Source organism: Calidris pugnax, unplaced genomic scaffold, assembly GCF_001431845.1.
Source record: "Calidris pugnax isolate Ruff unplaced genomic scaffold, ASM143184v1 scaffold326, whole genome shotgun sequence".
In the NCBI taxonomy this organism is placed as follows: domain Eukaryota; kingdom Metazoa; phylum Chordata; class Aves; order Charadriiformes; family Scolopacidae; genus Calidris; species Calidris pugnax.
In genome coordinates this window covers 555,501-578,883 of record NW_015091265.1, presented here as the reverse complement: position 1 = coordinate 578,883, position 23,383 = coordinate 555,501, and the positions used below count along the sequence as shown (strand labels likewise).

The 23,383-nt window shown below is 39.8% G+C and overlaps 1 protein-coding gene across 2 annotated transcripts in view; it reads right to left on the bottom strand.

Annotated features, from left to right (window-relative positions):
* RASGRF2 (Ras protein specific guanine nucleotide releasing factor 2) overlaps positions 1-23,383 on the bottom strand; it is a 134,666-nt gene that overhangs the window by 26,910 nt on the left and 84,373 nt on the right. For both annotated transcript variants that reach the window (XM_014960533.1, XM_014960534.1), the window contains exon 18: positions 4,590-4,696. In XM_014960533.1, coding sequence (XP_014816019.1) covers positions 4,590-4,696 — 107 coding nt within the window. The remainder of the gene's footprint in view (positions 1-4,589; positions 4,697-23,383) is intronic.

Sequence of the window (23,383 nt, the reverse complement as noted above, 5' to 3'; positions counted from 1 at the left end):
AGAGTAGGGAAAAAAAAAGGAGGGATAGGGAATGAAAAGAACAAAAAAATATAAATAAAAAAACCCCAGAAAACCTAAACAAGCCATCTTTCATCCTATGCTGGTTTTGGCTGATGAACAGAAAAGGTTTGATTACTCTTGCTCAGTGTGGTAAAAACCAAAAAGTATGCGTCACAATCTGTGAAGATGTTTTCTTCAAAATTTTTATCTGTACCTTGGGAGCTCCTGAAGACATTAATTAGTTCCTTCTGCCCTCCTGGAAGGGCTGCAGGTTTGGCATTATCACCATATTTTTACATGGAATTTAAGTGAGGCTTCTACAGCGTATGACCCAAGTCTTAAAAATAAAAAATCCTTTTTCTAAGCATTGTTTAGCATGATTTCAAGATAACGAAACCGCTTTATGAAGCACACCCTCACTAAGTTGGCTGAATTGTTAATTTTAATAATTCTGTTTTCTGGCCACAGACAAGTTTACATATTAAATACTGTCCATGCTCAGATAGATTTTAAAAACCAAATGCTTTAAACAAAAAAACAACCCTGAAAACATCCAAAACGGTGTTTTTTTACACAGTTGCAAGATGTGCGAGATTATTGAGGAAGCTAATTCATTCCATAGCCCAGCAGAGAAAAGGCCCTCCAAAGCCTGGCCAAGGATTTGCTAGAAAAAAAAAAAGTGAGGAAACAGAAGGCTTTAAACCATTTGTTTGGATAATTCCTCTATCCCGGGGTTCATGCACTAACCCTGACCCGTGTTATTATGCACTTGAGAGCAGCACGCTCAAGCAAGCCAAAGGGATCCAGAGGGACGGATGGAGGGCAGGGAATAACTAAGTGGGATGATATATGTAAGAGCACTTCTAACAGACAGTTGTATGTTAGTGCTTCTACTTTGCACACATTTCCGAACACAGCCTGCCCCCCTTGCCTGTGACTGTGCAGCACCTCAAGTGCTCTGGGCACTAGAACACAAGACATCAGTGCAATAATTTAGGCAGACAAGTAACTTGTAGAGAATTGGCTGTCACTGGTGGATCAGAGAGCAGCAGAACAGAGTTAGTTGTGCCGCAGGGTCACTCTCATGCTGCAGCTCTAAGCATGGCTGTAGTAGCATCTCTCACCCTAAAAAGAGAACTCAGGAAAGCCCCACAGTTTATCCATCTAATGTCTTTCCTTCTCTTTGCATCTAGTAATAAGGAAATGGCATTTCAGCAGAAAAAAAAAAAAATGAGCACAGTAGGTCACCTTTTATAGTGATGCAGGCTAGCAATGATCACAAGGATCACAAGAGGAACAGTCTACCAGACAGTGGGAGAAAATTCTCCCACAGAGGACAGAAATTGCCTATTTGTTGCTGGGAGTTTTTGCAGCAAAAGCAAATTCAAAGCCAAGTGGAGAGAAAACACTATCAGCAACACATACTGAATTCGATATTTATCTTTGTGAATACAAACTTACTTTGTTAACTCTTTTTTTTTTTTTAAATAGAATCAAACCTGTCCTTGGCCGCTGCTGAAGGTAAAGGATGTCTCAAATGCACTAAGTGGCCAGAGAATGATGCAAATACCTTACAATGTAATAAAGTTTTTGGCAGGTCTGTTGATCTCATTGAATTTTAATGCTTACATTGTTTGGTCATTTTGGAAATCTAATAAGCATTTCTTCACCAGACAGTGGTGGCTAAGGGTTCTCTGGTCTTTAGTTTGTGTTATTACTGTAAAATGAGGCTCTGAGCTACTGCTCTCCCAGGACTATACATCTTTACTGCCAACATTTCATACAATTTGGCCAGACAGCAATTCTTCACTTGCCTTTCTTAAAGCAGCCCTGTCCCATATTTTTTTTGGCAGAAACTACTCAGTCATTTCTGGTTTACTGAGGTCTTCTGTCCTTTCTCTCTCCCTAGTCTCACAAGTAAACACCACAAAAAGCTGATTATATGCTCTGTTGGTCTAGCATTCATTACTCTTTATTCCAAAGCCCTGGCATTTTAAAATATTTGCTATATTGGAATACTGGATTAAGAAAGCTAGAGAATTAAAATCTGCCACCCTTGCCATAAGAAAAATAAAAGGCAGTGAGAGACGAGGGAGTCCAGGTAATAGCTTGTACTTTGAAAATGCACATTTGTTGATTTTTTACTCATTAACTTTGTACTCAATATTTTTAAAGGAATACTAATTGTAAACACTATGCAAAAGTGTGTGCAAAAGTATTCAGGACAATGTTATATTTCTGCATATCATGGGTACTTTTGAAATGGAGAGAACAGGTATTTTTAAGAAGACAAAGTAAATTTTTGGTAAATTGCTGCAATGATAGAGCTTGCACTCTTCACAGTTACTTTGAGTTTATGACAGAGAATCATCACAATCAGGGCCAGCTCTGAAACTTAAACTTCAGTGTAACTAGATGTAGAGGGTTGCTCAATGTAGAACAAAAGTCTGATGACTCCTAACATTTTCACCATCACACTAGTTAACTGTCTTTTAATTAATATAGGCCATCAACTCAACGCAGTTACTGAATACAGGCAGCGTCAGGGACCCAGTAAGTACGACCAGTGCACTACCATAACACAGAACAGACTTGTGCTGTTCCTGTTACAGCTTAAGATTTTGCCACGGAATGATTTTAATTTAACAGGTAGTCAAAGAGAACTTGGTGTACCTAGGTGGTTGCCAATAACTCAAAATGTTTAATCATGCCCATGATACCAAAAGAGATTTTATTAATTTCTTCTGGGCTGTTCAGCTTTTCAAACACAACCTATTTTCCCACTTGCACATCTCTTACTGACTTCATTCTCTAGCAAACTTAACCTCTATGAAAATTAAACCCATTACATGGGAAGAAAGGGAACTGAGTATGACACAGGGCAGTTTGACAATACAGCAGTTAGCTGTGCAATAAACTCCTTTTAGATAAGTGTTCTTCATTATCAGAATGTATGACAAAGCAGTCTATAATTGCCATGACGTACTATTTATCCAAGGTGCACAAAACTCTTTCATTTGTTTCCAACATGCACTTCCTTCCTTCCTTCCTTCCTTCCTTCCTTCCTTTCCTTCCTTCCAATCTTCCAACATTTACCTCATTTCACTGAATTTCACAGAACTTTTAGAGTTGGAAGGGACCACAGAGATCATCTAGTCCAACTCCCCTGCTGAAGCAGGGCTGCCTAGAGCTTGTCAGAGCATGTTACTCAGGACTGCATCCAGGCGGGTCTTGAAGATCTCCAGAGAAGGGGACTCCACAACCTCCCTGGGCAGCCTGTTCCAGGGCTCTGGCACCCTCACTGTAAAGTAGTTTTTTCTCATATTTGAGTGGAACCTCCTACGTCCCAGCTTATGCCTGTTACCCCTTGTCCTCTCACTGGCAACCGCTGAAAAGAGTCTGGCTCCCTCCTCCTTCAAACCACCCTTTAGGTACTTTAGGCAGTTATAAGGTCTCCCCTCAGCCTTCTCTTCTCCAGACTAAAGAGTCCCAGCTCTCTCAGCCTTTCTTCATAAGGGAGATGCTCCAATCCCTTAATCATCTTTGTTGCCCTTCACTGGGCTCTTTCCAGTAGCTCCTTGTCCCTCTTGAACTGGGGAGCCCAGAACTGGATGCAGTATTCCAGTTGTGGCCTCACCAGTGCAGAGCAGAGGGGGAGAATGACCTCCCTCGACCTACTGGCCACACTGTTCCCTGTGCAGCCCAGGACTCCATTGGCCTTCCTGGCCGCAAGAGCACACTGCTTGCTCATTGTCATTTTGCTGTCTACCAGGACCCCCAGATCTTTCTCTTCAGAACTTGTCTCCAGCAGATCCATGCCTAACCTGTATTGGTGCCTGACATTCTTCTTCCCCAGGTGCAGGACCCTACACTTCTCCCTGTTGAACCTCATGAGATTCTTCCTTGCCTACCTCTCCAGCCTGTCCAGGTCTCGCTGGATGGCAGTACGGCTCTCCAGGGTGTCAGCCACCCCTCCCAGTTTGGTATCATCAGCAAATTTGGTATCATTTGGCACCATAAAGGACATGGCTATCTATGGAATTCTACTAGCTGCTCAGATTTCTTTGTTTTCCCCTCCCTCTGCCAACAGAGTTTTATGATTATGTGTCAGACCCACAGTCCTGTCATGGTTGTAGAGGGCCTGACATGCAGGACTGCTCCCTCTTTCCATATAGGCTTCACAACAAATAATTAAAGATCTGTATGCAAGCACAAGTATTTTAACCCATTCAAAATAACTGAACCAATGCCTAGACCATGAATGTTGACAATCTGTAAGATTAATTAATCAACCTGCTCATTATGTATGTATTTCAACACACATTGCAGCAGGAAAGCACTCACACAATGTCACCAGGAATAAAGTTGTAACTGGGTATTTTCAGGAGAGCTTTGCAAGGTTAGTTGAATGATTCTTCACTTGCTTAACACTCTGCTTTTACAAACTAATTTACCCTATTATCTATACAGCGCTTACTTTCCAGGCTGTTTGACCTTTGCTATGCTATACAGCAGAATTGCCCAAAAATATTTTGTAAGGAGGACCGGTTCACTTATTACAGATGAAGAAGAGTGCCAGAGGAGAATACCTGAGAATGCTTGGAGACCCAGTGGCGCAAGACATTTAGGACACGATTCGTGGCTGCTCTGCGTATTATGAACTCTTTGTCACACATGCGTTCAGAGTTGTTAAATCCTGTGGGGAAAAAATACACATTGGAGTTAATGGAGGTAGCAAAAATTCAAATACGGTATGGATAACTTCGCTAAACTGAAAGCTTATAGAACATTCACATGTAATAGAAGGAAAGACATCTATATAGACGACCATTCAGTCTGCTGAAATTCTGCAAGACCAGTAGAATAAAACTTTGCCCACCGTAACCAATGCAGACACCTGCTTGTGTCAGCATTCAGTTTTAGAAAGATTAAGAATATTAGCCATCATCATTACCATCAAGATCTCCCTTGACGTATGGGAGAAAACAAAAGTATAAACCAGGACCAGACTAAAAATGTACAGGGTGTGCAACCAAGAGGATTACAGAAGGAAAGTGAGTATGACTTAGAAAAGGGAAAGTGGTAAATTTCAGAAGTGGTAGAGAAATAGAGGAGGATAGTAATTTAAGCACAGAGGAGAAGAAGGTCAACACAAGAAAGGCTCCTTTGTAAGAGCAGTATTGTACAGGTTCTTCTAGTCAACAGAGACTGTTCAAATAAACTATTTGATTTTTACCACCAGGGTGACAAGGAAGTGGGAAGGTATACAGAAAACACATTTACAACCCCAGCTGCTTGAAAACAAAGATTTTCAAACTGCAACATTTCCCCACACATCTTGTAAAGGCAACTTTTTTTTTTTTTAGCCTGCAATATTTACTTATAAAGAAATGGTTTTAAATACAAACAAAAAAGTTTCCTCCTACATTCACAGGATTACTTTTTCCTTCTCTCATTTTGCTGTAACTGTATCATAAATACAATCTGTATAATAAAATAATGATTAGATTATTTTATAATAATAAAATGACATTATAATGCCTTATAATAATGCCTTATGTATAAAAAAAACACTGAAGATACATTTGAGAACTTTATATTTTTCCGAAGTTTTTCTTAGGTTTGATCTTACATGCTGCAGCTTTCCATTTCACCCAGTGCAGAGTCCAGGGAACAACCAGAAAAATCCCTCCACATGACCAGTAAGAACTTTACTATTTTTTTGGAATGAATGTTGTTCTAAATCCTGTGTATTATAAATAGCAAAAGCAGATTAAACTTCTATTTATTCTGTGAGAAACCCATCGAAGGTATTCTTAGAGGCTAGTATTAGTTTTGCTCTGTTTTCATTGAAGGCAATCCAAAAAAATCCCAATTGCTGCTCTATATTTTTTGAAAGGTAAGCAGGAAAAGGGAAGTTTAACTGCAGTCTTACATCCCTTACTGCAGGTTGGACCCCAAACCCCAAATGTATTTTCTATGCTTATGTTTCATGGAAGTTTTTTAAACTATGGCATATTACACTGTAGTTGACATGTAAGATTTAATATCACAGGAAGTTTCATATTAAAAACATCTTCAGGAGTTTTATTGCCCATAAAGAGCAAAGTAAACAAAATCTCTGAGGCTTTTCTCAGTAAAAGGTAACCTTGGCAACATTTTGTGTGTTAATTTTCTATGCCTTTCACAGTTAACCTCTTGCAGAAGCAATTAGGCATACACGTTATAAACTGTTCAATTAGCCACTTAATTGCAGCAATGAAAGTCACAATGAAAATTATATATTAAAGCAGTGGAGTCTTTATCAAAGTAACATTAAGGAAAAGAAGTTTCAGTAAGCTGGAAGGAAAACAGAAAGAAGCCTACAGAGACAGTTTTCAGTTAGCTGCAAAAAGAATTAAAAGAACAAGAAAGGAAAAAGGAAAACCACCAGACAGCACTTCAGAAAACTTCTATGGTCCTCAGAATTTCATCAATTTTTAAGCAGTAATTAGCTGGTTGCGGAGAATAAGCGACATGTTCACTCTGATCCACATTGTCAGCACTTAATGTTTATGTCTCGAACCTATAAATGGACACCTCCAGTTTTGCAAGAAAAGAACTTAACTGAGCATAGACGCACACATGAATTTAACTCCAAGTGGGTACCTTGTATCTTGTACCTCCTCAGGTACAAGACTTCAAATAAATAACTAAATCAGCAACATTTTTTTTTTTTTCAAAATAAAACAGGAAATCTATTAAATTCATTCTGACCTTGTTTTTAAATACCGAACAACTTGGAAAACCAGGATGTATTTCTTTCTTTCTTCACACAACACTTACAGCTTATTGTTCTTTATAGAAACCAGAAAGAATCCACAAGCCCCCAAGGAACACTCACTGTCCAAGACTTAAATCTGCAGATTGATTTTGACGAAGATCATGTTTATGACATTCTCTTGTGGAAATGGAATGGAGCAGAATACCCACTATACTGGCCTAGGGTCCTTCCACTTGGATGTCTGGCTCTTCCTCAGTTTTCCCTCAGGACTTGAGCAACAGTAGATCCCAGGTAGGCTCCATAAGCAGTAGATTTGACAGCAGCTCAGCAGAGTTAGGCCTTAAGCGAGATCCAGGTATGCTGGAGAATACTACATGGAGTCTTGGACCTCCCTGAGGCAACTGAGGCAGGAGCAGGACAAAGCTATTGGGGCTCACAGTGTTCATAAAAAGAAGCTCCTGCCAGCAGTTCCACACTTCACCACTCTATTTCCAAGCAAATGCTTCTGCATAGACATGGAAGGAATGAAGATGGAGCAGTTCAGGACAAAGGGTTTGATTATGCTCCCACATTAAAATGAGGCGACAATGTTCTGGGCAATGCCAGGCACTTGCGATACAGTGGGGATGAATATGAAGAACTGCCCCTCATGAAGACAGAGGTGTGCGTGTCATCACTGACTGGTGCACAGAGATCTGAGGAAGCGAAGTAAATGACCTTCTCTACGTCTATCACCAGAAGACATTGCAAAGTGAGAACCCGTTGAACAGCATTTGGCACACTGCTGGCTCTTAGCACTTCCATCCCCAGCTGACTTGCAACTGAAGCAGGAGCCAGGACTGACAGCATGTGGTAGAGATGGTTACCATCCACATCATTAAATGCCCATCAGGCACAGATTAATTAGATTAGTCTCAAATTTGGAAGTGATTTAATAATTGCTACTCTTCACTAGATAAGCTTAAGTGGATTTGTAGACGTGTCTTTTTCATTAAAATTATAGAAAATAGCCATTGTTTCTCGATCTATTCACCTACATATAAAATGATTACATAAGTGTAAAGTTATACTTAGATAGACACCAGCAAATCTATTCAAAACCAATGTGACAGCTCCCTCCCTGTTATTATAGCAATAGCTAAAAAACCTCACCATTCAAAGCACCGGATTGTATCGTTCCTGATACTAAGAAAAATATGTCGTATTATTAACCTAAAGAAAAGTTAGTGAATATTGACAGCGAAAGCAAAAGAAATCTCAGTAGCTCTTACAGTCACTGAATAGATCTTTTCATTAACCAAAAGTTGAAAACATGAGGGAAAAAAGGTTCTCAAGAACATGTAATTTACACAGAGGACTGGTGTTAATTTCAGGATCTTACAAAACTCAGAAAAAATAGAAAAAACATCATCTTCAAATAAGTAAGATCAGTAAGCATTGTTACTTTCTGGTTTTCTAAACAAAACACTAAGAAAAAAACCAATAAAAATCTTATTTCAAACGGTTGTATTAATATAGAAGCAGAAACTTGCAAAACCAAGTCCTTGACTAGCATTGGTTTTGCTCTTCCTAAAATCAAAGTCACATGAACTCTGGAACATGAACTGCAAAGAGGAGATAACCAGACTAAGATCTGATGAAGCCACTACAGAAGTCATCTAAGCAGGCGTTGGTGAACTGTGATGGTACCATCAGTGTTTCCTGCACTTTCCACAGTGCAAGCTCCTTCTAATGCACCAGCTTTACTGCTGCTCCTTACTTCCTCCTCTCTCTTTCTTCCCACCTAATCCTGTGCTAATTTAATTCCTAACAAAACCCTGAGCCACCATGACAACTGCAACTATTCCATATGCGTAGCCTACTTGTTTATGCGTATTTCAAAGAGGCCAGTATACAACCTTATCTGGTTCTGCATGTTCACATCACTACCTAAGGGTAACCCATGCATCTGCTGCTGTCTACTCTGCAAAAAGTAACCCAAATCCTCCAATCCTGTCTACTTTCTCAATAGCTGACAGGGGTGCTGGTCTATCGGGACCTCCAAGCTATCTTGCCTACTGCAAAAATAAGGAGGGAGACAGAACCTTGATGGGCCACACATCACCTGCTCCTCCTGTCCACATGTAAGTGTGAAACAGGACATGCACCAAATGACTATACAAAGAAAGCAATATGAAGTTTTGTCATCGTTTAACCCTGGAGGGCAGCTAAAAGAAGGGGTGCTGACCCACAGACTAGAAATGGAAGCCAAGGCTGCAGGTCAGATGTTGATCTGCAATGAACGACGGTTTCATCACACCTCTAAAGCTTATCTCAGAGAGCATCCTGCTGAACTGTTTCCAGTCAACCTTTTACCATTGCTGCATCTGTTCTATTAATCCCCATATACCTTTCCTACCTATTTGGGGATAGGATCAGTTTTTAATTCTGATTATACATCCTGTAGCATAATATCATTCCTGTCCATGGCTTGGACTCTGAGGCATTTGTAGTCATGTAGGCTATAAATCTAGGTGGGCTGCAACATTAACAAAATAGCCCCATTTGGTCAGATGAAATTTCATCTAGATTGGTATCCAGAAGCAAATACTTGCAGAACTAATCTTTAAAAGGTGCAATTTTGAAGCAGTCTGTCCCATAGCATGTTACCCTTGCCACTAAGCACTCTGAGGGCAAACTATACCCATTAATCAGTGGGAAAGTAGGCATGATGCCTTTTAAGTTCATCTTCACTGAGGTTCCAGGAGAGGAGAGAGGTGAAGGGTTCCATCTAGCAGGATGCCAACCTTTGCCATGTTTTAATTAGGATTCTGGATGGAACTTCCCACATTCAGACCCCATGGTGAAATAACCCGAAATACTCCATGGTGAGTATCTTTTTCTCTCCTGGAGGAAACAATCTTTCCACACTAGAAATATCAGCAGCATTTCTAATCATTAATCATCTTAGTGGGCAGCTGCTTCAGCGCTACTTTCAAGTAATGTTTTTCCCCAGTATCTGTTGAGATAAATATATACAGCTTCCACAAATAGTTTCTTCACATAACGGTGATGCAGAACTTTTACCACAGGCTGTCAAACACAATGTTCACCTACCAGCATTGCTTGTTTCAGTGAATTACTTCTTTCAATACAATTTAATCACCCTCTTCATGTACTTGTATTCAGATTATGTTATGCAAAATTCAGTTTCACCTTCAGATGTTTTCCCTATGTGCGTTATAATCAAAAGTAATATTTTTATAGCTTCCACTATAAGCAAAGATTTTTAAAAAATGGTGCTAAATAGACATACATCTCAATACCTTCAGAGAAAACCAGATAAAATTATGACACCACCTTGTACATAGAGAGCTCTTCTTATGTGAAAGTCTAAAGCACTTTTCAGTGGTAGATGTCAACACTTATCCCATTCATAAGGAAAAAAAACCACAGGCAATCAACGCCTGCACGTAGGATGTTTCAGTGTTTCAACCTTTGGAACTGCTGCACTCAGGACCAGATTCAAAGATCTCATCACATGTCAATGTGAGACAGAGAACAGACCCTCCCCTTAAAAGCTGCTAAGAAGCCCCTATAGCAAAATCCTATCCCACTCTTCTTGTTCTACTGAACAAACCTGACTGTCAGCAATTTACATTATTTCCTCTTTAAAAACCACCTTACTCAAGAGGTACATTTGTATTACGTTAAATTCTGCACTGTATATGTTAAAGAAATAAACTGATACTCCTTTGCTCTTCTATTTCAGTTAGGATGTCAAAAAGCTCACAGTCTAGAAACAGTAACTGTATAACCTGCATTTTGTTTTCCTGCATTAATACAGCAGCACATGATTCCCAACCACAGTAATTAATTTGTCAAAAGTCCTGATGATATATCTATTTTTAAGGGTTTACCTATACAAATAATCACTTCTGTTCACAAAACATAGTGGTAAGTCATTTGAAGTTATGAAGAGTGACTTCAACAAGTTTCTGGTGTCTCTCTTAGCACAAAACTTCATTTGTGAAAAAAGATTTTAAGTATCAGCCTCACTGCAGTACTCTGGAATCACGCGCTGAAGCTGCACCTAACATAGCAGAAAACTGCTCTCCAGCCTTTGAGGCAGTCACAGCAAACTCCACAGAGTCCCAGGGAGGTGGAAGAGGAATATTTATGGTTCATGAGACAGATAAAAAATAATAAAAAGAAGTGTCAAACATAGTTCTCTGTCTTGTGGGCTTTCTTCTTTCTTCTGATAAACACACTCATGAGTTGTAGGCCAGTTTCAGGATTCAGCCTGGCTCAAGTCCTGAAAGCTTAGACTTGGTAAACATTAGGGTTACTTTCTGACCTGGATAAAGAATAAATACAGACCCCAGGCTTGAAGCAGAGCAGTTTTCATCTGCAGATTAAAACTGAATAAGCCTCTCTGGTATTCGGGGCACAAAAGAAAAGCCTTCCCAATATGTATATTTAGCACACAAAAAAAAATTGCAAAAAGTTTTCCTTGGCATACCTAAAACAGCTTGGATGACTCTTCAAGGATACTCATCTTTATTGGTCATAGGAAGTAACTGGGTTTCACACATTTTTACAGAAATGTGTCAGAGAGCAAGTAGTCTAATACTGATGAGAAATCTAAACTGCCACTGATTCTGCTCTCCTTTTCATTTCTTTAATTATGATATCAGGTTGCCATACACTAGCCAGCTAAAGAATGGCAGAGCTGGAAAAGAAGATAGTATTAAATGAGTTGAAAAAAGGCATAAAGATGATGAAGTCACACTCATTGCACACAGAATAGCATATTTGATCAATAATGCAGTTCATAGTTGTTTTTTTTTTAGTAATTATTAAATGTGCACATTCAGATTTATAATGGAGTGAGTCATACGACCAAGTCTGAGGCTGGAAAGTAGGAGCTATCTAGTCTAGCCATGATCTTTAGGGTACCTCAATTTAAGAGGCATATTTAATGGTTCGCAATGCCAGCATTTGAGTTTGTTTCACAAAGGGTTATAAACTCATACAGCATCAGAAGAAGTGACTCTTAAGAAGCAGAAAAAATCAAGCGATGAATCCATTTCAGGCTTTTAATTTTGCTTTTACTGGTCCTCGGGACATATGAAATCATTTTGTTCTAAGAAATATGCCACTGAAAATCCCTGTTGTAACCACCCACGTCAGAAATAATTCCAAGTATGTATTTGATTCTTCTGCCTAAGCCTCCACCACAAATACAATCTAACTATCAAATCAAGTCAAGGGATTATAGTCTTAGTAAGGTAAATCCTATGGATTCACATGCACCAGCTGATGTACAATACTGTAACACAGAGCTGTAGTGAGTGTGTTTAATTTCTGCAAAATATTTAAGGGAAAGGTTGGTAAACTATTTTTAAATGACTCTTGTTTTAGAAAGGATTTTTCTAATCAGAGAAATCTAAAGAACGCAACATTGAGAGAAAGCAGTTATGTCATGATTATGCTATAAACTTGAACTAAATCCAGAAGTCTAAAAATATATCAGTCCAGTAAAACAATTTTAGTTTAATCGATCGGAAAAAAAGGCAAGTGTCTAAATACGCTTAAGATCAAGATACTATTCTAACTCCAAACAATAACATTAAGGTTGCTCTGAGATTACATGGCTAAAACATAAGTATCAGAAAGAATGAAAATATTCCTTTAAACTCAAAGAACTGTTCAAATTTGAAAATTTTTCCTTTAAATTCCTGGAGCTCTAGACTACGACATTTTATAGGCTGCATTTTCCACAACCATAACTAGCAGTGACTCCATGACCACTGCATAACATCTTATTTTTTTCAGCAACAGCAAAGAGAGCCAACAAGGAGTTAATGTCATCACCTAATGCTAAAATTTGGTGCACCTGCATGCATCTTCAAAATCATATTGTTTGCACACAAGAAGTGTATGTATGTGCATGCATGTGTAAACTCCTAGTCCAATTTTTCTAGTGAAGTCCTAGGCAAAACCATTCAAATCTTGTGCCTTTATTTACAGATATAACTCTAGAAAAGAGTAGATCCTGAATTTCAAAGGCTGTTGTTGCCAATTGTGTTTACAGATTGCAGAATATCATGACAAATGTGCACTGTGACAGCAGAATTTTTTCTGATGACTTATTTATATAAAAGAACTATAGGGAACAATTGTCAAAGAAGAAAAGCCTTTTTTGAACAGCCTGCCTTAACAATTATATTTGTGACTGTTTCAGTACATCTCAGACACTTTTTTTTTACTGCAGTAATGTTTGAATTATCTTCTATGAATAATGACAAGAATGGCAACAGTGCAGTTGATATTTCTTTGAATCTACATGTCAGCCAAGTGCGTTTGCCTGTGTTCCTGCTGTGTCTCTTACTCTTCAGGGAATATAAAAGCAATTTTTACCTGCTGATGTATTTCTGCATTTCAAGTGATTCCTAGCTCTTGATTTCTTTAATTACACATTGTCTATACTCTTAACCTGCTCTATAAGCAATATGAAGAGTATTGCAGATCTTTTTTGCATAATGCTCACAGTCTTTTCAAGAACTATTCAAAGTAAACTTTCAGACCTTTAAAATGCTTAGTGTGCCATACCACAAAGGAGAGGTTAAAATAAAGTCTATGACAATGTACAGCTGGAAGCGAAAAACTGCAAAAAATCCTTCTGAATTTTTTTCATTTAGCTCATCCAGGCTTTTTCCCTAAGCTCAAGGAAGTAGTTTGCAAAATTATTTGGATTTTTTTATGACAATAGGAGTAAAGGTTAAATGGAAAGGAGGCAATAATTGCAAGGAGCCAAATGTATAATTTTTCAGACCATCTGTGAATGGATAGTTGACTGTCATGCAAAACAAAAATTGGCAGGATGCAGACCAGTCAACAAAAAATCTCTGAACAAAACATCCACCTCATAAGCAGCTTCCAGACTGTTTATGATTGGGCCACGAATCAAGCAACTCAATAGTAGCATAAACAAATATTAATTATGCAAGCAAGACTTAGGCTAAAGTGGGGGGAAAAAGAAAAAAAGCCCACCAAAAATTTCTCCTAAAACTTCTCCCCCACCCCATGCACACCACCGGGTGAAAGAAATGTGAGGAAGATAATAGGGAATGAAAACAAACCTGCTCTCATTATGAACCCAGGATTTTTGGTCAAACCCCTTACTTGCAACATCAACCGAGTAGGGCTGGTTTCCAGTGTGCAGTGGTCACAGCTTCATCCCAGCTTCTCTCCTGCTGACCTTAGGGCAGCAGAGGGAAATATCACCTAAGAGCTTGCCACAGAAGCTCAGCTAAACCACCAGAAAATACATACTCAACACATCCCATCCAATCAATTGCAGGAGGATTGTGGTGACCCTTTTCGGGTGCATGAGGGGTCAGGAACAGGGACTGTAGTAGTCTCCTTTCTTAGATGAAGAAGGAATTTTTCTCTCAGTGCCAGTTTGCCTGCACATGTCTAGGAAACAGAGAGTTTTCCCTACGGCTGCTCATGGCTTAGTGCAATAATAGGTCAGGAAACACATGGTTCACAGTGTCATAACTCAGGAAATGTCCACTGCAAATACTTTTCTCCTGAGTAGTCAGCTTTTCTAATAGCCTAGAATAAGTAATTAATTTAAGAGAAAGGAACACTTCAAAAAACGGGATCCTTAATTTCTGCTAAAGTGAAAAAAAAAAAAATCATAATTTTCCCCTGGCTCTTAATTCCCAAGAGCAGGGATCACTTAAGACAAAACGAACCTCCATCTTTAAATCATTGTTTTAGTTCAGAGTTACTGCTCTAACAAAACTGCAAGGGGAGATTCAACTTGATTTAAACATGAATGTTCAGCCAGTTATCTAAAATTGCTAAGCAACAATTTTATTAAATTCAAAGGGCTCCTAATTCAGGAACAAAAATAGAAGTCTATTCAAATGCGCTACAGAGTAAGTGAATATTCAGTGGAAAGGAATAACAGTCAGGGTTATTGAATTAGAAGGCAGATTCCAAACAAATTAGTTTTAATCTCTATTTTCATTTTGCTACCGATTTCTCAGTAAAATATCCTCTGGCAGCAGAAAACATACACAAATGTCTCATAAAAGCAGCCTGGTGAATGAGTATTAAAAATGCAGCCTGGAACCGAAAGCAGGTTTGCCTCTCTCTTGGACCACAGTCACCAAACCCTGTGGACCCTACACATCACAGGCAGCAAGCCTCCTGGCCAGGCCAGTGGTTTGGTCACTGGCCACCTCTGTTTTGGTAACAACATCTGGGCAACTCCTGACACCCCTCCAGACACCAGGAAGGAAAGATTGTTGGTCCATGCCAGTGGTTAGTTGTCACACAACCTTTTTTGATGGAGAACAGTGCCAGCCGCAGATTAAGCCAATGAGTACTTCCCACATGGAGTTTTGTAATTGAAATAGGGAACTCCAAGGAACTTCAGATCTCAATGCTTCTCAAATATCCCTGAATCTGCATAAATTGGTCTGGAAATCTCATTAAAAAATGTTCTCAAGGGGAAACTAGTACTCACTTTCCCAGTTCCTGGCTAGAGCCATGAGTCAAACAAAAATGATAAGTAAAAAAACTTGGTTGTCCTGCACAAAGGATCAGGGGAGGACAAAAAGTCCTGCACCAACACTTTTCTTTCTTTGAACCAAGCATCTTAGATTTTTGACACTGTCCTCCATGACATCCCGGCCTCTAAACTGGAAAGACAAGCATCTGATGGATGGACCACTTGGTGGGTAAGAACTGGCTACGCGGCTGTGTAGGGTTGCAATCAACAGCTCCATGTCCATGTGGAAGCCAGTGACGAGTGGTTCCTGATTCTCAGGGGTCAGTACTGGGACCAGTGCTGTTCAACAACTTTGTCAGCGACAGAGACAGTGGGATTGAGTGCACCCTCAGCAAGTTTGCTGATGACACCAAATTGTGTGGCACAGTTGACAAGCTGGAGGGAAGAGTTGCCATCCAGAGGGACCTGGACAGGCTTGAGACGTGGGCCCATGCAAACCTCATGAAGTTCAACCAAGTGCAAGCTCCTGCACCTGGGATATGGCAATTCCAGGCACGAATACAGGTTGGGTGGAGAATGGCTGGAGAACAGCCCTGAGGAGAAGGACTTCGGAGTGTTCATGGATGAGAAGCTCAACATGAGCCGGCAAGGCATGCTAGCAGCCCAGAAAGCTAACCCCATCCTGGGCTGCATCAAGAGAATGTGGCCAGCTAGTTGAGGAAGGTGATTCTGCTCCTCTACTCTGCTCTCATGAGACCCCACCTGGAGCTCTGTGTCCAGTTTTGGAGTCCTCAACACAGGAAGGACATGGACCTGTTGGAATGGGTCCAGTGGAGGGCCACGAAGATGATCAGAAGGATGGAGCACCTCTGCTATGAAGACAGGCTGAGAGAGTTGGGGCTGTTCAGCCTGGAGAAGAGAAGGCTCTGGGGACAATTTACAGGCCCTTCCAGTACCTAAAGGGGGCTACAGGAGAGACAGGGAGGGACTTTTAATCAGGGAGTGTAGTGACAGGACAAGGGGTAATGGTTTTAAACTGGAAGAGGGGAGATTTGGATTAAATACTAGAAAGAAATTCTTTCCTGTGAGGGTGGTGAGACACTGGAACAGGTTGCCCAGAGAAGCTGTGGCTGCCCCATCCCTGGAGGGGTTCAAGGCCAGGCTGGATGGGGCTTTGAGCAACCTGGGCTGGTGGGAGGTGTCCCTGCCCATGCCAGAGGGGTTGGAACTGGATGATCTTTAAGGTCACTTCCACCCCAAACTATTCTATGATTCTATGATCTCTGATAGAAAGGGGAGGGTCCCAACCCAAGCAGGACTGATAAGCATGCCAGAATCGATTTCACAGATTTGATGATATCCCATATCCCTGAAAGGATGCTAGATGCCCACAAATTCAATCTTGAAGTTCCATATGGGAACTCATGACCTGAAGTACAGCTAAAATCAAGGTCTGCTTCCAGCTACTTAGAAACAGTTTCCATGATACTTGCAACCCAGTTGTGCCAATTACCTCCTCTGAAGAGCATTCCCATTGGGATAAGCTGCAGATTCAAAAGGCTGAAATTCTTTGCATTTTGATTATTGATTGGGATCTCACCATCACAATTTTTTTCTTTCAGGTCCAGATTCATAAGGAAAAAGTTCCACAGAGCTTTTCCAGTACAGGGAATGAGATGCTATAACCCAGAAAATTACTAGAGTGCAAAATTACTGTAACTATTAGTAATAGCGATGTTTATGGCCTCATACTGAATTTTAAGTATAAAAAAACCACACATTTTCTGGTTTTGCTTTATACATGCGTACTTATCTACAAAGCCAGAAAGAAATAAATATGTTTCTAAAGGTTAGCTTCTAACCACTGATGTAATTAGAAGCATTTAGTAGTGCACAACACAGAAGTCTATTACCTGGCTATCCACGTAATGTAGAATCTGTCCCCACATCCTCACCTTTCACATAACATTAACCACATCAAGGAAATCTCTCTCTGCCTGCATTTAGTAGTGCACAACACAGAAGTCTATTACCTGGCTATCCACGTAATGTAGAATCTGTCCCCACATCCTCACCTTTCACATAACATTAACCACATCAAGGAAATCTCTCTCTGCCTGCCCTCTCACAATTTAAAAAAAAAAAAAAGAAATTAATAATTTCCTTTACTAACCTCGCTTAATTCTAATCTTTACCAAATTCCATACTAACTCGGCTGCCTACTCCAGAATTTCTGTCTGAGGAAACAATGGTGAAATGCCACATTATTATTCCTGTTCAGAATTAGGGACACACTCCCTGAACACTACAGCTGATATTCTTGAGTAATCTGTATTCAACACAGTGAGAAAATACTGTATCTGATTAAAGCATAATATATGTTTCTACATGCTTTTCCCTTTCAGGGATCAATGGGATGCCACTGGCAGTGTATCCTTTATTCATTATTTCCTATGGTACGTCTCTAAGTCGCAACCTAAAATAAACCTGGCAGCTCTTACTGAAAACTTTCTCATGCTAATTTTAGTCTTTTAAAATAAGTAGTCAGTCTTAATCAATCTGTGCTTCATTTATCAGAAAGGAAAGGCCTGCACATGCCCCACTGTGTAATCTCGAGCCTTGTGAAACGTGAAGTATTACTTTTAGCTAATTCTTATCCATCTAATATTGTGACAGTAATCAAGCAGGGATAAAGTGTGTCAGGCTGAGAGCTCACAGGACTCATCTGGCTCAACCTCAGTGCTTATCTAGCTGTCAAGAGATGTGTCATTCTGGAAACCACAGCTGTAATTTATGAAAGTCCATTTATATTTGTTACTGCTATTACAGTTAGGGTATGTTATGGCAGACAAACTCCTACAGCACTTCTGAGGAGATGAGGACTTTCCATATTCATTTCAGTGGCTCCTGAAGTTGACACTTTCATATAGATCACTGGCCTTTAAAGTTGACACTTTTGCATCAGTATTTCCACACTGTTTATCCTCAACTGCATTCAAGAGGTCTGGCAGCTTTAGATCAGAAGTGGTCAATCAAAGTACAGAAAGGGCCTACAATACACGAATACACAAACAGCCAAATCAAAATAAATCGGACATTTATACTGTAAAAGGATAACACACTTCTCTGTACATCTTTTCCATCACTAATGTTTAACATATGGCTATGATTAATGCACTAATGCATAACTGATTATCAGTGGAAAGCAGCAGATAACTAATTTTCTGCACAAAGTATAAAATTAGGAAAGGAACTCGTCCCTTCTATAGACGGTGATGCTACGGCCGGACCATCGCTCCAGAACTCACAGGCTGGATTAGATCCACTGCCAACAGTGGAAACTGCTCAGTGGCAGCAGGTGGGAAGTGTCACCAGGAGGCACTTCTCAATGACCAGGCATATTGGGTTGCTTTGAAGGAAGATGCTACTCGCATTCAGCATCTGCAGCTAGCACATTAAGGGAGCAGCTTTGGAGCTTGCTGTGCGGAGGGTCCGCTGCTGCTGCAAAGGACTGTCTGATCACAGGCAGGTTGTAAAGAGCTACAGAAAAGCAGAGAGTACCAGAAACGGTCTGGTAAACAGGTTGATCAATTCTGCTAGACTAAAACCAGAGGTGACTTAGATGGAGATTGCTTCTCAGAACCAGGGGAGTGGATTAATGAAAAGGGAAGGAGCTGGATGCACTTTCTCCGCATAAGAAAGGATTTGAGGCATCCTTTGAAATGTTCTTTGAAAGGGTAAAAGCTGCAAAATGCAGCTCCCCTATTCTCTCTCCTGAACAATACTCAGGTAAATAACTCAAGTCAAAGGTAATTTAGCACCAGCGATATGTGCAGGCAACTAATTGAAAGGGATAGTAGTAAGTGGTTCATTTTTGTGTGGAGGCTTCAAAGCTTCAAGCTGTTACTTTAATTGCTGCTTTAAATCACTAAAATCTGAGAGAATAAAACCACCTTTCCTCCTTGCTAGCATGGGGCATATTTTCCTACGTGAAAATCATATTTGTCGGCGATACTCCCCCAAAAGACTCTTTTTTCCCTTCTTCTATCTCACTCTCCCCTCTCCCTTTCACATGCGTTTCAAAAAAAACAAACGCTTATACTGAAGAAGCCAGGCCCTCCTGCCAACCACGAGCTTCCATCCCACTCCCATCCTCTCCCATAATATGTCACCTTGTTCTTGCGAAAAGTGGTACATTCTCCACAGCGCGGATCGGCATGCTGTGGGAGGGGAAAGGCAGCCTGGAAGCATGTGGCACGCTGGAAATACTGACGTACCCAGCTCAAAATTCAGATGACAGAGCTGTAGAAATAAAGCTGCTATGTTCATGAGGGAACGACCCGTTTGTTTGGGTTTAAGTACTTGCTTCTTGTCTAACATTTATTTTCCACGTTGGGCAATTTTTTTTTTTGGTCTCCAGTTTGAGTTAGAGGAAGAAATAAGCTTCTCAAAGCTCTTTCAGTATGTAAGAATATAAAAAAAATACAAACAGCATACAAGATCAATTTAGATTTTGAATTTAAGTTATTGTCAAAACAATCTCTTGAAAGCTGTGTTCAGCAGAACTGTTTCAAAATAAAATGATCAATTTAACGTTAACTATTTTTCCTCAAGTTGTGCTAAATGTTCTTAGCAGAAAAGAAATCTGTACGTTTGCTGAGCTTATGCAAGTACTTTATTCATTATGCAAAAATAACACAGTATTATTTTGATAATTTTGCTTCATCCATGCAACTATTCAGAGATTTTAAGTAAACCTTGAATCCCTTCTAGTCACACAGAGCACCATCATAGTTTATATGTATAAGACTTCATACTTGGATGCAGAGCAAGCAGTTTAAGTAAATGAACACCAAAATATGTTTGTTTTTTTTTTAAATAACTGTACGATACCTTACTGATCCTGAGATAGTGCCCCAGTTCTGTGCACAACAGACATAAATAAAAAGTTAAGGAAAAAAAAAAAGTAGTAATGTTTGAAAGAATTGTACAAAGGTAAACCAGGGAAATTTGCAAGTTCTACAAGCCACAGATGAAAGAAATAACTTTTCCATATAAATTGCTGGCTTTGTGTGGAAGCTGTATAGATTATACTGACGTTACTCGACTCCTCTAACATCTGTAGGATTTTTGCAGCAAAACTACAAATGATTGGTAAGCATTTTGGCAGGAGGTTCCTCTCCCACATTACCAGTCTCACTCCTTTTTTTGACACTGGCTGTGTGACAGTCTCTCAGAGAAGAGAAGGAAGTAAGTCCTGAAGAGACAGGGAGCTCTCCCTGCAGCTCCCTGGAGTTCCACCAAAGGACTACCTAACTCTCACTGCAAAGCTAAAAGAAGAGATTAGCAGGACATTCGTTAGGATGAGACTGTTAAGATTAAAACTTTTGTAGCAACTTTTCTATATTTTAAGGCAGACATGGGAGCAGAGCTGCTAGATGACCCCTGTGTTGTATATCTACCACTCTGAGAAGCATGTAGGTGAACAGAAGTGCTAGGAGCCATGACAAAGAGTCATGAGAAGGGAAATGGTAACTCAGAGTAAGTAAAGAAAACACGGGCCTGTACCAACAGTTTGACTTTATACTATTTTACATCCAGTCATGAAAACTGGGTATTTTCCATTGTTCTGGAGAAGGATGCTTGCATAACCGGTCTCTTCCCTTGGTGAAGAATGACCTTTATCGCCATGAAAGGAAGCTGGAGAACAAAGATCATTTGACCTGTCCATTTCTATGTTAGAATGTGTGAGTATTGCTATCCTATTTTTATAAGCTGGGAAAAGACTGAAGGTGTGCAGTGATCTATTAATGGTGACAGAGCACTGCAACTGCAGCAAGCCATGAGCCATCCAGCTATCCTTCACCTGCCTCCAAAGAGAAAGAACATGTAAAAGACACATGCTCTCTTTACCCCTACTGGGCATATTATCATTCATGCAGGCACCAAGCTGTGCACCTGGGGTGCCTAATTTAGCTTTCTGTACTTCCACTTCACATTTCTATTTATCACACTCTTAAAATAAACAAGTAGTATGCAAGTTTTCTGAAGGAGAATAGACAAAAACACATTTAAGCTATGTAGAGATTAATATTTAACTAGACAGATGGACTAAACAGTAGGACAGGTAGCACAGCTTGGCATCATAAAAGCAGTCAAACCAGTGAAATTAACGGCAATAAAATCAGTAAGTTAAAAAAAACTGCTGAAGGGTGTAAGAACCTAAACCACCCTGGTTCAGAGAAAGGTTTCACATGCCGAGGGAAGCTCTGCATGCTGTGAAGCAATGCTGTGTTGCCCAGCACATGCTTTTCAGCAACTCATAAACTAGTACAGCATGTAGTGTGGTGGGGTAACCCAAGCATGAGACGTAAGTTGGGCCCTGCTAGCCCTACATGCGCACCTCATGCACACAGATAACAAATAAAACCAATAGATGAGGGTGCCCCCAAAACACTATCGAGCTCCCTGAAGCACAGCACCAACCCCCACACAGTGGGGATGGAGCAGACTGAAAACACTGCCAACATGCACTGCACTCAGGCCACATCCAAAAGGGAAATTGCACCAACACCTAAAGCAGACCGAAGCACCGAAAAAGTCTTTCAACTTTGGTTTCCCATCAAACCACTTGCAGTATGAAGCCTGCAGAGAAGAACAACATAGGCTGTGTTCTCTCAGTTGCTTATCATTAGATAAGCAAAGCCATCATATGCCTGGGAGAGCTTTTCAGAGCTTTGCAAGCCTATCAGTATATAAACTGATCATTGCATGGTGGCAGCAATTATAAAATGTTATGGCCAGCACTCTCCACAGGAGATGATTAAACATTCGTCATGTCTGGTTCTGATAGACTGTGTGACTACAGAGCTTTCTGACGGGGCAGGAGATATTCATCATTTCAAAGAAATGTAGTAAATACATGTTTATGACAGGTTCATAAAGCTCCTAAAACTGAGCATTACTCTCTTGTGATAATCTAAAGATCACAGGAAGTACACAAGAGTAATAGAAGCACTGATCCATGTTTATCCAGAAATTATTTTCTCATGATGCCTACTCACTCATCAAGTGAACGACCACAACTTTAGACACAGTGGATACAAAATCCACTGAAAACAATGGTGATGGTTTACTGTCTTGCATAGAATTTCAGGAGTGATTTTGAAACTAGGGCCTTCAAAGCAGTTTCTTGACATTCCAACACTTACGATGGAAAAGAGGCAGATGTTAATTTATGATTGGACTATGCTTTATTGTACATAACCAAATGAACTACAGGTCTGAGTGTGTCACTGCAAAGTGAAAGTGGTTTTGTGGACTTTAAAAAATTTGCTCTCTATGAGACCTAGGACAGGGCTCAGTTAGTGGAAATTATTAATATGTCATGGGCACGCAGCAAGACAGCAAGCAAATTCAAAACTTAAATCCAGTATTTTAGTTGCACTAAATACCTCCAGTCAGTAGACAACACAGCTTCGTTCCAAGGAAAATGTAGTACACATTTGTAATAATTTGGTTAAGTACAACTGCTCTTATGTAGACCAACCTTGGATATAAAAAGGCTTGTTTCCAAAATAAAATCTTAAGTCGCAAGTGAATAAAAAAAAAAATAAAACCAAGAAGGATATGATCTAGATGTTAAGCAGATTACATATACATAAAATATTAATCTTTCAGTAATAGACTGGCCTAGAAGGACAGAATATAAGAATATAAGAATTCAACTAATAGATGATGTGGAGTGATAAATATAATTCTGTTTTAAGTCAGTAAGAAAAGCTATTGTTGGTTTATACCATAATAGTTCAAAACCTCACTGACCAGTTTGGTAATCTCCTTAGAGTCCACAAAACAAAGGCACAAAGCTCACATGAGTTTCTTGAAGGTACGTGGTGGAGTATGCAGTCCTCATTTGTTAGGTTTCATGTTTTGTTCTAAATGATATTTACAAATACATTCTCATCCTTTCCTTCTTTCAAGCAGACATCATTGCTGGCAACTCCCCAGGACACGGTGCTATATAAACAGCCTAAAAGATGATTTTACTCTTTGGTGACATATATTGCTTCATCAGCCAAATGGAAATGCAACAGGGTGGATGTACCTGA